We start from the raw sequence: 15813 nt of genomic DNA, 5'->3' as shown, positions 1-15813 counted from the left end.
CATATCAGGCCTATGTGTGCTGACTGCGACTTGGAGTAGCCAAGGCAGCGGCAGTGGTGGAGGAAAATGGCGCAGCAAAATATCTATCTCCGGCGCAACCAGATCTCTGTGTCGTTTCAAGCAGTGGCTGCCAGCGATCTGAGTTGGCCCGGCTAGAACAAGAAGATGAAGATGCGGCAGGCAGATCTATCCCGTTTTCAGGCAAATCAAGACCAGATCTGGAAAGGTGAGTGGCGGAGGAGGAAGTGCAGACGTGTGTGACTCGCACAAGGAAGACGGATCACGAGGCGGAAGAAGAAGACCGGCGATGCGGACAGACTGGACCTGCGCAAAGTGCGGCATGGCCAGAAAGCTTCCTGCTCGTGGATCGCAGGCGACTGAAGAAGGAGATCGGTGTGCAGCGATTAGATCTTGATGAAGAAGAGCTTTCCGAACAGATCTGTCCGGAGAAGGAGTCAAGTCGAACCGTTTGAGTTGAGCCGACTTCTGGCTATTTTGAGCCAATTTTGATATCTTTTTGAGCCGATTTGGAGCCCTTTTTGAGCCAGTTTTGTGCTAATTTAAGCCGAGTTGAGCTGCCTTGTCAGACATATCTGCTTTCTCTGCACGCGAGCCACTCCGACTAGCCTTTTCTGGTCCTTTTTCTGACTCCGTGCGCGGCCGCCTCCTATTTCACGACCAGGCCTTCTTCGCACGAGCCGTTTTGACCAGTCTTTTCTGGTCCTTTTTTTGGCTTTTCTGCACGCGTACACCTCTTGTTTCGCGATCCGGCGCAGATCCGCTTTTTTTACATGCAAGCCACTCCGGCTAACCTTTTCTAGTCCTTTTTCGACTCTTCCGCACGCATACACCTTGAGTTTGCAACTTAATATGCAAGTTAGGTATGTGTGATATCTCTGCACCAACTTTAAGGGAGTGTTGAATAGAATATTTTATTATTTTTCTAATTTATTATTTAATTAGGTAATCTCATGTAATTAGAATTTTAGTAAAATAAAAATTTTCTAATCAATAGATTAAGAATTTTACAAATATTTTAAGTATAATAATTTAAAGTTTGAGAAATAAAATTAATATTTTTTCTCCAAAATCAACAATATTAGAGAAACAGAAAGATGTCACAAATGAAAGTGAGAGGATAAGATATCCTCCTAGCAGAAAACAAAAGAACAAAACAAAATATATACCAATCACCATGCAAAAAAGAGAAATGCAATCTCCAAAGAAATCATGAGCCTTTGCTTAAAGGGAAGCAAAGGAGTTGATGCTTAAAAATTTTATTATTTCATTCCAGCCAAATGATCCATCAACCAGCAAACATGGCCCTTTTCCATAAAATTTTATGGTCCTTAGCCCTTCCCACACCATGTAGATAAGAAAAAACAAAGTATCCAAATTGTATGTACTGAGCCAAACTTCCACAAATAAACAAATTGCCTAAAAATCACTTTCACACCTGAGGGCAGTGAATAAACATATTACTCTGAGAATTGTAGAAACACATCAAATAAATAACAAGAGATTGAGCTAACTTTATGAGATCTCCAAATTTGGAGAATAATATTACATTGAGTTTCGATCAAATTTCAGTTCTATGGAATCAAAATGAAAATATATTATAAGTAGAAGTTTAGACAAAAATTATTATTTCAAATCAATTTTACGAACACTTGAAGCTATATGTTTTTGTAATTCTTATATTGACATATAGGAACACAAAATTTTTGGTTGTGGGATAAAAAAGAGTGAGGTTGATTTAATTAGCATCAAATTTATAATTTACAACCAACTTCTACATATCAAATAATTAAGATTTAGGAATTGAACGGGAATGGAATAAGTTGAACCAAACTTAAGTTAGTGGTAATCTTGTTCGGAACAAGAGTCCAAATGAAAACTCTTACCTTAGGGAATTTATGCTTTCCCAAAAGTATCGGATGGAGCATTAATATGGGTAATTGGGCCATGACTGAGACTCAAAAAGAATTACAGCTGTAAAGATAAAAGGGTCCAGACTTCAGATCCCGCAATCAGAATTCGGGGGTAGGACAGAAGCCACCAATAAGAAAATAAAAGAGGGCCCAGGACACTTGGCCCTCAAGAAAGTAAGGCATCTTTTTATCTTCTTTTTTACTCAAATGGGATGTAAGCTTATGTTTTGGAGTTATGTAGCTTTCATGGATTGGCTATCTTTTACAGGAGATCTATTAGAAATTTCAGCAGTCTTGTTACACCAATAAAAAATTGTTTGAAGGGAAATTTGGATGGACAGAGGGTGCTGCTAGGAGCTTTCTTGATATCAAGAAAAGACTTATCACTAGCTTTAGCTCACCCTAATTTTGAAAAGGTACTTATACTTGAGTATGATTGATATGGAGTTGGTATTTGAGGAGCTGTTTCTCAAGAAGGCATATTGAAATCTTTTGTAATGAATAGTTTAATGAAACTTGGAAAAAATGGTTGATCTATGAACAAGACTTTTTATCTTGTAATTTGATGCCTCGAAATTTGAAGCACTGCATAATTCCCGAGTTTCTGATTGATTTTGGCCATGACTATTTGAAGTACTTAAGAACCAAAAGCATGTTAATAAAATGCATTCAAGGCAGTGTCCTTCTTGGAGCAGTTTGCTTAAATTAAGCACAAATGCGGTGCAAATGAGTCACAGATGCTCTGAATCAAAGAGCTCCGTTAACCACCATGAGCAATAAGGTGGTTTGATTTGAGAGGTTAGGGAATTGTATGAGGAAGATGAAGACTTTGGAGAAATTTGGAACAAACTTCCACTGAAGGAAACCAGGAAAGATTTTCATTTTATGATGGGTATTTATTCAGGGGTAACTATTTATGTGTAATTAAGAACCTCTTGCAAGAAAAGGTTATTCGAGACTGCATGGTGGTAGACTTTGTGGTCATCTTGGCTAAAACAAGACTCATGCTGGGCTAGAAGATTTTTTGGCCTCGATTGAAGAGAGATGCAAGAAAATTTGTTAGGAAGTGTCCTATTTGTCAAGTAGCAAAGGGGCAAGCGCAAAGTACAGAATTCTATGTGCTTTTACCTGTACCTAAAACTATTTTGGAAAACTTTACTATGGATTTTGTAACTTCCTAAAATACAAAGAGGGATATATTCAATCTCTCTATTTATAGTTGTTCATTGATTTTCCAAAATGGAACATTTGATCCCCATTCAGAAAACATCTAATGCAGCTCATATAGCAAAGTTGTTTTTCCAAGAGATTATTCATTACATGGTGTTTCAAAATTGATGACTTCATATCGGGATCCTAAATTCAAAGCTCACTTTTGGCTTACTTTGGGGGAAAGGTCTGACACGAGCTTGAAATATGGTCGGATAAAACTTCTTCACAAGTGGATTATCAAATTGAAGTGGTAATTGCCCTTTAGAGAATCCAGTTTGTTGTATTTGTGGAGAAAACCCAAAACAATTAGATAGTGTGATTGCACAAGCAGAATTTGCTTCCAACATTGCAATCCATAAATCCATTTGCAAGTCACCCTTCTCCGTGATTTATAAGGACTCCAAAGACATGCTTTTGAACTATTGAAGTTGTCTAAAATCTCTGGATCTAATGCTGAATGAGTTCAATCAATTCAGGCCCACATAAAACAACTATTTGAGATATCAGCTGCTAACTAAAAGGCAACAGTTTATAAACATAGAAAGCAAGGAGTTTCAAGAAGGGGATACGGTCATGGTTTTCTTTTCAAAAGAGCCCTTCCCGGCCGGAACCTACAATCAGCAGAAGTATGGTCTATACCATATCTTAGAAAAGTAATTAGGAAGCCCATGTTATTAACTTTCCTAGTGACGTGCCTATTTTTAAGACTTCCAATCTGTTAAACTTGTATCAATACAGTTCACCTGGAGAACTGGTATACGCTGAAACAAACTTGAGGATGAGTTCAATTCACATGCAGGAGACACTTGCAAGAAAGGATCTGCAGGATTCTGGACAGCATTAAATTCACATTTCCTTAATGCTTTAGGAAACCAAAACTTGGACGGTATACATAGATTTTCCTAGATTTAGTAGGAGTAAATAATCCTAGGTTTTCCTTGACTAATTCTGTTTGTCTTCCTTATTTAGTGCTGGGTATCTTTTTTTTTTTGCCTTTCAGTACTAGCAGTAGCTTACAACAGCATTCTTGCGACCTTTTTAATTAAGATTGGGTTGTTGTTAGTTCTAGGAGCCTATAAATACCTGTAAACAATGTGTTGTAATCACTTCATTACTAATGATATTTCAAGAGCTTTCTGGTCTTCCTAGAAAGCTACTAGGTACTGGCAGCTGCCAAGTAACTACCATCTCCATGACCTTCTGCACCGCCAGACATCTGTTTTTCAGTAAACCAGACTTGCCAACTCATTCTTGATCCCTGGGATAATCATCGCAAGGCTGTGAAGTGCATTTTTTTAGACATCTGCAGTACTGCAAACTATGGCTTGCGGCTAGACTTGGATACCTTACAGCAACTCACTGGATTTTCTGACACTGACTGTTCCTGGTGTCTGAACACACGTCAGAAACAATTGGACACTGAATTTTTTGGTCAATCGAGCTCCAAGAAACAACCCATTGTTTCCCTCTAGGGCTAAAGTTGATATTGTCTTGTGGCCTCCATGATCGCTACTAGTTGGATCAGCAACTTGCTACAAGAATTGCACTTTTCCATGCCTAAGCAGCCTATTCATAGGTGTGACAATGTAAGTGCTACCTGGCCTCCGATCGAGTTAGAGATCTTGTTCCAAACATGTTGAATTGGATGTAGAATGTGTAAAGCAGGTTCTTTCCAACTACATGTCCACTGCAGTCCAACTCAGGAACAACATGCACCATATTCACTAAAGGCCTCACCCTTAGATTAATTGCTTCATTCCAGATTGTGCATACTCTCACACACAGCTTGAAGGGGAATGATAAGATTTACACTCAGCTATGAACCATTTTGTATTTTTCTTGTGTTTATCTTTGTACAGACTCCTATATAAAGGGGGCAATTAGTTGTATTTATATACAGTTCTTCAATGAAATGAATATACTGTGAGTTTATCCTAAAATTTTATAGTTTCCTGCCAATAAATGTTAGAAGTTTTAATAAAAATGTAAGAAAGGAAATTGCATTATCAAATCAGCTCAGGTGGCCTTGTTTGTCACCAATTGCTGCTTTTGTATCATGGTTATTGTTCCCAATTGAATCTTAGCCTGGCAGCTGGTCTAAACATCAGGTGACATGGATTTTGTGTTAAACAAGTTCTGGTTTGCTCAGTGTTGATATTTTTCTTCATCGATGTGCAGGTTGTATGAGGGTCATTAAAGATCAACTCAATTGGGGATCAAAATCTGAGCTTAAAGCAGAGATTCTTCGTGGAACAAAGGAGATTGGAAGTGTTCTATATTGTATGGGGCTTCTAGATGTTGTATTGGTCAGTACTCTTAAATACTTAAAACTGATTGCTACGAGAACTACTCTTACCTAACCTAAAATCTGTTTAGATAGCCACTATAACTCTATTTGTGGACTGCACGGAAGATACATTAGATGTCATTAGGGGTTACATATCTGCATCACGTGCATATGGACACAAATATTTGCTTATTATATATTTTTTATGTAATATATTTTTTCTATATATTGTTTTATGAAGAATCTTATTATAAAATTTAATTTCTTATATATTTTTAAATATAATTGTAGATTATTCTTTATGTAATTATAATTTATTATAATATATGAAAGTTTTTTTTATTAATGGAGAAAAAGACCCTTGGTGAATTTAATCAGATGTAAAAATTTGAGTGTATGTACTTCAATATAGAATGTGTGCATACAAACATATTTATGTTTCAAATATTTTAATATATATATGTTATATTTAATATGTGTAGTTTTAATATTTCTGCATCATCATCATTTTAGATATTAATTTTACGATTATAAAAGTTCTTGTGGTAACTAATTATTTGTTGACATTTACAACTTTAAAGTAAGAAAAATAAAAATGAGTCACTTTAAATAAAAGCTGATTTATGTAGATAATTTATGTTTTTGAGAAGCTATGAAGGAGAGATAACTAATGTAAATAATTATATAAATATATAGAATCGACCCAATTAAATAATGTCATTTGTTACCACCCTAAACCCATAATTATTTATCTTCCAAATAATAAATAAATTTGTACTGCATCAATTGGAAAAAGACAAAACGCAACTTTTTAGAATAATACATAAGAAATTAATAATAAATTTATATTGTTAGTAGTTATTATAACAGACCGTGTGTCCTTATCTCCTTAATAGGCATGTAAAGTTGTATTGTATTGATTGGTAAAATATACAACTTTTTAGAATAATATATGAGAAATTAATTCATAATTTACATTGTTCATAATTGTTATAACATGCCACTTGTCCTTTCTCGTTAATAGGCATTCTTTTCAAAAGTGAGTTCAAAAAGCAACTGAACAAGAATTTTCATACAGCAGCTCATGTGAATCAAGAACAATGTGATTTTTATTTGGCAGATTAGTCATATACATTTTACATCCTCTTATAGCTCATTCATTGTATGTTTAATTTAACTGAAACTCATTTTCTCTGGCCCTCACTGTTTTAATGTCACATACAAACAGAGAGAAAAGGATACTACAAACTTCATGCAAGCAGCCCCTTGGTTGGGCTTGCTCCCTGGTGCAGATGGGCAGATACTATATTCTCAAGATAATGGAGATAGCCCTGTTGTCAATCTCTTCAAATCAGCTACTGCTGCAATCGTGTCAAATCCTGGATGTCCAAGTCCAATGTCTTTCTACACTATGTCAAAACAGGCAGAAGCTGCAGGTTTGTGTGCCTGCTCCTATTTATAGCATGGATTGTAAACTTTTCTCTTTGATCTATCTGCATGTGCCTTGTCAGTACGTATATTTTCATACACAAACATATATTCTTGCACATTCTCTCATTTTTTTCTTAGTGTTCAGTCCGTTGATTCTAAAATTTATGCTCGGGTGAAAAGTTGCTCTCAATTAGACTTTCATTTCTTAAGGTGAGTTCAAGATATAGAAACCCCCTAAATGAAAATTGTTTAAACCCCCTAAATGCAATCCTTATTGCCATATGGTTTCAGCATTTGAGCATTCAGAGGTTCAGTTTGGTGGAAGATCAGCACTTGTGAAAGTAATATCAAAAGAAAAAAGAATGGGAATGGGGAAATGGTATGCAGTCATTATTAGAATGTCTATATAGGTATATATTAGAATAGGGAAATAGTCAATTATATTGAATTTAGGGAGAAATATGGGTTGAAGCTGAGTTTTCAGAGACCAATGGTGGTGGGGGACTCAGCAGGAATTATGAATTCCTGTGTATAAGAAAGTGGTTTTAGTTTGTTTGCTGCTCTAGGCATATCAACTGTCAACGTTTTTATTGGTTTTGGACTTGCTCGATCCAATAGTCAAAATTTATTGCCCCTCTCGGTGCCCTTCAAGGAGCTAGTGTAGCTAGTTTGGCAAAGGGAGAATAAACAATAGTCTTTTTTTTAATCCTTCTTTCTCTATCAAGGGTCCTTTTTTGTGACATTGTCTGATTTGCCGTAGTTCTGAGGTTTTCACTTGTAATATACTAAAAATGATATTAATGCTTGCTTTAGCATACAGACGTTTTGTAACTGTCAAGTTGGCATGTTATATATACATAAAGTAATAACTATTGTTATGTCATGATATCAGAGCATTATAGTTGTTGCTTTATTACGCCCTTAAGTGGAAATACATGATTATTATTCTTGAATCATAACTGGAGATTGTTTCTCTGGCATGAATTACTTTTTAAGTCCAGAAGATTTGATTCCTCAAAGTACTGGTGAAAACAAATATAGAAATCTCATATCTGATCTTAATAATATTCATGGCGAATAAAAGAAAGCAGTGGCCACGTTCTCTTCATTCTGCTTTGAGGAGATGCTACTTCTAAGATTTGCAATCAGATTCTACCTCATGCAAATGCCTACATGCATGACTCAAATGAGCAGAGACCATTTTTCTGGGCAAAAGAAAAAGAAAGCTGTCACCATCTGCAATCAGTCCAATCAGAGAAAAATGATCGCCCTTGGTAAAAGATGCTTGAAGTATGACTGCAATCCCGATTCCATAGTTGATGACATGCCAATGATTTTTCACCTTTTTGTTATATTGCCGACATAAAAGATATTGGAGAAAGAAAAATGGAGATGTCAGCTTCACCGTCTTAACTTATTTGTGCTGTTTTCTGCAAAGATAATTTTCCAAGTCAATTTCCGTGTCATCTGAGTATGCTAATACTTGGATTTCATGTATCATTTTTTGAATTTCAATAGTCCTTGTTTCTATCTTTGTTGCAGATCTTCTGTACAAGGCCAACCTGAATACTGGAAGTTTGCTTGAATATTCCCTTGCTTTTACGAGTGCAGCTCTGGATAAATATTGTGGTAAATGGAGTGCTGCTCCCAAGACAGGGTTCATTGACATTACTACTTCAAAGGATTTCTATCGCATATATAGTGGTCTTCAAATTGTAAGAGAGAATCTTCTATGACACATCTTTTCCTTTCTTTCTTTATTTTCTTTTTTTTTAATAATGACATGCAAAAAAATAAGGTATCTGAATATAAAGTTGTCAGTTTTATCTACGTTGGAGTTGTTACATAAGTTTCCGCAAAGGTAATGTGTAGTGAATGTAGTATGGGTTTGAAAATGTGATAATAAATAATCATGACTACCTTTATAAGCTTCAATTGAATGATTAATCTCCTACTATTTGTAGCAGAGATACGTGTGAATCTTGGTGTCTGCCAATTGTTGCTAACCAGTTAAAAATTCTTGAATCGTAGGGTTATCTGGAGGAGTGTACTCATGTCGAATCAAGCAATCATGAAGTCCTTGGTGATTCAGTTGCCTGGGGTGGTTGTACCATAATATATTTGCTGGGCCAACAACTGCATTTTGAGCTTTTTGATTTTTCATATCAAGTTCTTAATGTTGCTGAAGTGGAAGCTTTATCAATTGCACAAACGCACAAGAATCCACATTTTCTCCAGGTATTAACTTTACATGTTCGCCCCAGAAATTTTCGTTGAATAACCATCATCTATGGTTTCTCTGCGAGAGGAGACCTGAACAACTTTTATTTTATCAAAGTAGTTTCTTTCCCTAAATTTCTAGCTTAACCATGACTACATATTTCTTCTGGAAAGGGATGGGAAGCTCTATTAGAGGCAATGAAGAAAGCAAGGAGATTGAACAATCATGTCTTCTCCATGCTTAAAGCACGTTGTCCTCTCGAAGACAAGACAGCTTGTGCTATCAAGCAAAGCGGTGCTCCTCTACATCGGATCAAATTCGAGAACACAGTCTCGGCATTTGAAACACTTCCACAGAAAAGTGCATGAACTCTTATGTCATCCTTCCTGGTTGATGGCATTTCCCTCATTGCATGTATTCCTATACAAGATGATTGATTCACAGCTGATCAAGTTTTCCCTGCAAATATATTGGTGATTGACCCAAATATAGATAGCCACGATGCAAAAGAGGGAGGGAAGAGAGTTGACAGAGAGATGAAAATGCAATTATTAGAGGACACTCTCAAAGTTTTTTTAGCGGACAGGCTGAAATGGGAGAGGTAAAGAAGTTATTATTAGTACAAATGAACATTGTGTTAGCTTGATTCTGTTTATAGAAATTTCAGTTAAACCTGGTTTTCTGGGTTGGATTCTAGCCATGAGGATTTTGGGTTGTGTTGTCACCAACTTTAGGTCTTGAGGTTCCAAGTACTTTTTGTATTCAAGTTGAATTTGGCTATTTTCACATGTTGAAAGAAAAGAAGTGATTAAAACCTTAATTACCCTGTAACATCTACGTTATCCTGTCACCTATAAATGCCAATTACCAAATTGAGTGTGTGTGAAATGAAAATCCCTTTAGGGTCTTTTGGTTCATTTCCTCTCATTTAATAATTACTACACTCTATATATATATACACACATATATAATTTTCATAGTTGAATTACTTTCCTTCATAACAAATTCTTTATAGATAGATGTTAAGATTTCGTTCGTAACAAAAAATGCTATAAGCAAACTTAGCTGACAGTGTGAATTTGCTGAAGACAGTAGCTTGTGTGAAGATGAAGACAGGATTATAAAATAGTAGGATAAAGTTCAAATAAGTGAGTCAAAGAGAATATAAAATCCACCCACCAACCTTTATTTTTGTCTATGAAATTCTTCCCAAACAACTCATAATGGAAAAGCTTCAATAGTTTATATGTATACATATGCATATATGTACATATTTCAAAGTAGACATCGCATGATTGCATGTTATAATTATAACTTCTTCCTCCTAGTTGATTACATGCTAACAATTTGTCCTTCTTGGGCGGCGTTGTACCCATTATTATACACAATTCCTGTATGGATTACAAATACAAACTATTAAAATGAAACATAATTTATATTATATGACCATTGACAAGGTATTAAATATTTATTACTCAATTAATTGACTATCTCAAAAAAGAAAGTTAATTTTTTGCATATACGAATGTATGGGAGGTGGGTGTTTAGTAGAAAATGTATATATACACACATCTAATTTTAAAATTTTTTATTTGTTTCAATCAAATAAGTTTTATTTTTAGTTATTAGTATTAATTAATTAATTCACTCATTTTATATATTAAATATTATATAGTCTTCAAATTAAAATCATATTTTTTTTTTACAAATTATGTAATAATTTATTCTCTACCTACTAGAATTAGTTGATTGTTAAATCAAAACTTTGACATCATAAAACGATTATAATGTTCTTCTATTCAATAAAATTTATCAAATTTCAAGAAAAAATTTCTCTAATCTAATCATTAAGTATTAATGTTCATATGACCATTGATTCAATAGAAGCAACAAAAAATAACTTGAGATTAGAAGTGTATGTATATATATACATATATATATATATATGTATAACGACCTTCATATTTTTCAATATTACTTTGCACTTAGTTTATGAACCATGTTTGAGATAATGAAATATAAAATATAAAGAAGGTAGGTGGGTATTGGGAGGAGAATGAATGAGAAAATAAAATTATATATTAGAAGTCACGGAGGGCCCACATAAGATAAAATCCACTTGGAAATATGTGTCAAAAGGGCTTGCGTGGGCCCATGCTTCCAACTTGGGTGGGTATGAGCGGCCATGACCCCTAAAACCTAATAAAAATTCAAAAAGAAGGATAATTACCAAACCACTCATTTCCCACCGATCTCTTCATTCTTTTTTACAATTATAACCCTCTTAAATAACTTTTCTTTTTTTTTTTTTGTGAAATTTTTTAAAAAAATTATTTAATATTTAGATATAGTGATTATTTTTTATAAAAATACTTTTTTTTTCTCATTTTTGTCGATCTTAATTATATAATTAGTATAAGACATCTTCGACTTGTAATTGAATATCAGTTCTATATTATAATTAATATTGAGAAAATTTTATTTCAAATTAACCTAGTGTCCGATTATTTGTATTAGATAAATTGATAATGCGTTAATTTTCACATCACTTTTTTACTAGAATCAATTTCTTATTAATACTGAAGGGACATTGCTTCAATACTTCTCTAGATATAAAAATTTTATTTGATCATTTTGGTTGGTCATGACTAAAATTTTAGAGTCATCTATTTTTTTTAAAATAAAGATGATTTTTATGTACCTACTGTATATTTCTGCAATCAAATCTTATAAATATTCTCTACACTAAAAAAGTAATTATTGTTATAAAAGTTCATAAATTCTAAGTCTCTTTTGATTTCTTCTACTTGTTCCCATAGTCAATAACTCAAACTTTGGAGATTCAACTCAAAAAAAAAATTATAATTCTATTAGTTTTTTCTTTTTAATTTATTTTTAACCAACATTTGATTTTTACTGTGTATTATTTAAGTTACTGATCATTTTTAATATACCTTTAACTTTATATTTTTTAAGCTGAACCACCTTAATACCAATGTCATAATGGTGCAAATTACAATATTATTCTCCTCCTAGCACTTCTTAAAGTACTTTTTTTTTTTTACTTGTTTGACCATTTTTTAGATGTTGGCATTTCTCTAAGTTGTGCATTGACATCCTTTAGAGTAGTTATTATCTTCTATAACCTCTATAAAGATTCTCTTCTTCTAGTCCACCATACCAAACTCCACTTTAAAAGTAAGGATCATATTTAGATAAATCCTATCTAATTTTGAAAAATGATAATAATTATATTTTAGTCACCTTGGATGAAGATAGTTTACATTAATATAGTAAATAATATATCATATCATACCAATTTATTTCGATGTAGACAAATAAAATTTTGTATATAGTCAAATATTGGTCAAAATTGGTCCACCTTGACGAATACTAATGTCGACTAATATTGATTGCTACATAGACTATAGTAAGATCTTACATCTTTCAATAATTGTTCTCCTTCCAAGATCAAACGATTTGTCTCTCAATAGTTATAAGATAGAGCCGCATGCTAACTATAAGATATAGTTTGTGTGAATACATGAGCAAAGAACATTTGATATTTTAAAACTAAAAATATATCAGTTAGCTCTAACAGCTCATAAAACATTACTCATTAAAATCTTAATTATTATACCTTATTACTTAAATCATTACTTCTCATAATTTATTATTGTAATTTTAAGTCTGGTATTACAAACAAATTTAAATTATTTATATAAACGTAGCATAAATAAAGGACAAGAACATATCTTCTCTACCTTTACCATATAATTTGTTAAGCTTGTACATATAATCGTCATAATATCCCTCACGAGATTAAATATGAAGAGTCACAATTTGTTCATGTTGGTAGGTAATCTTAGCTTATGTTTATTATCAAATACGTGCATCTATTTAACATTCGCTTAGAACTATTACTTATAGAACTTATTAAGTCTTATAGCATTCACGAAGCATTGCCTAATTTATTATTACTCGTATTAGATTGAACACTGATAAAATCTTACAATCTCTAATTTAATGAAGTGCATCTAAACCATCTTTTATATTTTTAACATCGTTATAATAATTCAAACAAACAAGCTCTAGATATTTTATTATGCATTCAATTCAATATTTTTATTCTACAAAACTTATTTGGCATGTAAATTAAGTTCGATCCAAATTAATCATCCTACATTATTATATTCACAAGTCACCACCAATGGTAGTGACTAAAATCAATTAATTAATTTTGTAAAAAAAAAAAAAAAGAGGAGGATAAAAGAAACACTATTTTAGGAAACGTGAAGGTGACGTCACGACCGTCGTCATCAGTGACAAGCAATGGGTAGATAGATACTAAGGTTATATAAAAAGGGGGGGTTACCGAAGTGGAATCGTAGGTGTAATGGCATTCGCTTACAATACCATAAATCCCATCATCTTTTATTTTTGTATCTATATGTATTTTATATTATATATAAAAGTTTGGCCCCGTACAAGATATTTATCCCCCTCAAAAAAAAATACTCACTAAACAATTATTATCAAATACAATAAAAAGAAACAACCAAATTATAATTTTCTATAAATCAAAAAATTTATATATTACTAAAAATTTTAAATAAATTATCACAGTATTTTCGTTTTAAATAAAATATAAATTTTTAATTTTTATCCTAAGTATATTTTTTTTATTAACAATATATTTAGTACTACTAGATAGACGTCACGTGACAAACGATATTTACACATGCATCAAATTTATAAAATATTACTAACGTGATAGTTACATGGCTACCATTTTCAAAATTACTTTTTTTTTTGATCATTTTCTCTATCTCCAAACATATATATATTAAATATAAATTTATAAAAAGACAACAAACGAAACATAAAGTTATTGTTAACATTATATTAATAACTTTTAGCCCCTCATTTAAGTATTATCATCTACTTCAATAATATATATAAAAATACAACGTTACAAAAGAGTATGGTAATAATAGATATATTATAATGATTTTATTCTAATAACTCTCACCCTTTCATTTAAGTATTATCACCTAATTCGATGATATATGAAAATACAACGTTGCAAAAGAGTATACTAATAATAAGTATAAGTAGTCACATGGTTGCAATACTGATAATATTTTTAAATTTAATACTCATATCAACACGTTTTTTATCGTGTAGGTATTTGCCTAATAATATTAGACATGCTCTTAGTGGCAAAAAATTTTTTGAATAAATTTTGAAAATACATGTCACATTTAAACGGAAACATAACGTAGAGATCGATTTAAACCTTTTTAAATAGTAAAAAAAAAAAAAATTTAATACATCATCCCACTTGAAATTTTTAGTGGAAATTACATTGAAAAAATTTTGTGAAGTTCATTTAAAACTATATATACATATGTAGAAATCATGAAAACTAACTAATAGAGAAATATTAGTTGCAAGTAGAATTGGAACATTAATATCATTTTTTTTTTAATTTAAAAATTTATTGTCTCTGTTTGGCTGAAATTTTTTAGAAATTTATTTTTACCAACTTTTGTAGAAACATATTTTAGAATGCTTTATAATTTCTAATTAAATGATTTTTAATAAAAAATAAATTCATTTTAAATATATAGTCTACATTTTCAATTAAATTATATAAATTATTGCCTTGTTACCAATTTAATCTTAAATAAATGAAGTTCTGGTATTGGAAAATATTAAGAAGTGAAAAATAAATAATGCCATTGAAGAACCCACAATTTTTTTCTGTAATTGTCTCACAACATTTTAGTGTCTCTTCTTCAAAGAAATATATAAATATAATATATATATATATATATATGATTTCCACTCTCTAAAAATGGAAAAGTAATAATTATTTGACTCAAAATACCACTTAGTGGAACTTGAAGATGAAAGGATAAAAACAGTTTTTAAAAAAATTGCAATGGGAAAAAGTGAATAATCTTTTCATACAATTATCTTCACATGTTTAATTATCATCTATTAATTCATTAAACAATATTTCATACTTCATAAGATAAATATATAATATATATATATATATGATTCTCTTATAAAAATGAGATTTTTTTTGTATATTTTTAATAATAATAAAAATATTTTGCAAAATACTAAAAAAATTCTGAAAGTAAATATAATTTACTCTTTTGTAATAAAAAGATTTATTTCATAGTGTAATTTTTTTTACATTCACGTAATTATTAGTTAAGAATAATTATTTCATTAATATAATCGTATATTATGAATTTATAAATAAGATATCAATAACTAGATTTTTAAATATAAAATCTGAAACTCTCGTCAAATGTGAGTAAAATATTTTTTAATCAAAATTAAAAATTAAAAATTATATCTTAAATTTCCTGCAATTGCAAATTTATCTCAAATTGCATCCTGATAAGAAAAATTTAATTCAATTTGAACAAAATCTTGGTGTTAATTAACTTTTCAAAATTTATGGTGCAGATGACAAACAAGTCAACTAAGTATAAGCCTTTACCATAAGATATTCTTTTACAGAGCATAATTTAAATCAAAAAGGAAAAGTCAATCCAGAAATCAAATTTCATTTTTTATTTATGTCCACTGGAATTCACAAGAAGTACTTTTTGGTGCAACCAAAAAAAAAAAAGAAAAACGGAGAGAAAAGGTGGTGAACAGTTTCAGTCATCCTTTTGAATCCTTTAAAATAATGCAAGAAGAGAGAG

The 15813-nt window shown here is 31.6% G+C and overlaps 1 protein-coding gene across 5 annotated transcripts in view; it reads left to right on the top strand.

Annotated features, from left to right (window-relative positions):
• PIR121 (transcription activator) overlaps positions 1 to 9999 on the top strand; it is a 42558-nt gene extending 32559 nt beyond the window's left edge. For all 5 annotated transcript variants that reach the window (XM_088223250.1, XM_088223251.1, XM_088223252.1 and 2 more), the window contains 5 exons: positions 5322 to 5449; positions 6659 to 6866; positions 8404 to 8576; positions 8893 to 9099; positions 9256 to 9999. In XM_088223250.1, coding sequence (XP_088079376.1) covers positions 5322 to 5449; positions 6659 to 6866; positions 8404 to 8576; positions 8893 to 9099; positions 9256 to 9450 — 911 coding nt within the window. In that variant the 3' untranslated portion in view covers positions 9451 to 9999. The remainder of the gene's footprint in view (positions 1 to 5321; positions 5450 to 6658; positions 6867 to 8403; positions 8577 to 8892; positions 9100 to 9255) is intronic.
• Positions 10000 to 15813: the final 5814 nt, after the last annotated feature.

The sequence above is a fragment of the Carica papaya genome, chromosome 6, assembly GCF_054855325.1.
Source record: "Carica papaya isolate Zhongbai chromosome 6, ASM5485532v1, whole genome shotgun sequence".
Classification (NCBI taxonomy): domain Eukaryota; kingdom Viridiplantae; phylum Streptophyta; class Magnoliopsida; order Brassicales; family Caricaceae; genus Carica; species Carica papaya.
The sequence above is the reverse complement of the archived record's forward strand: the minus strand, read 5'-3'. Positions and strand labels throughout refer to the sequence as shown.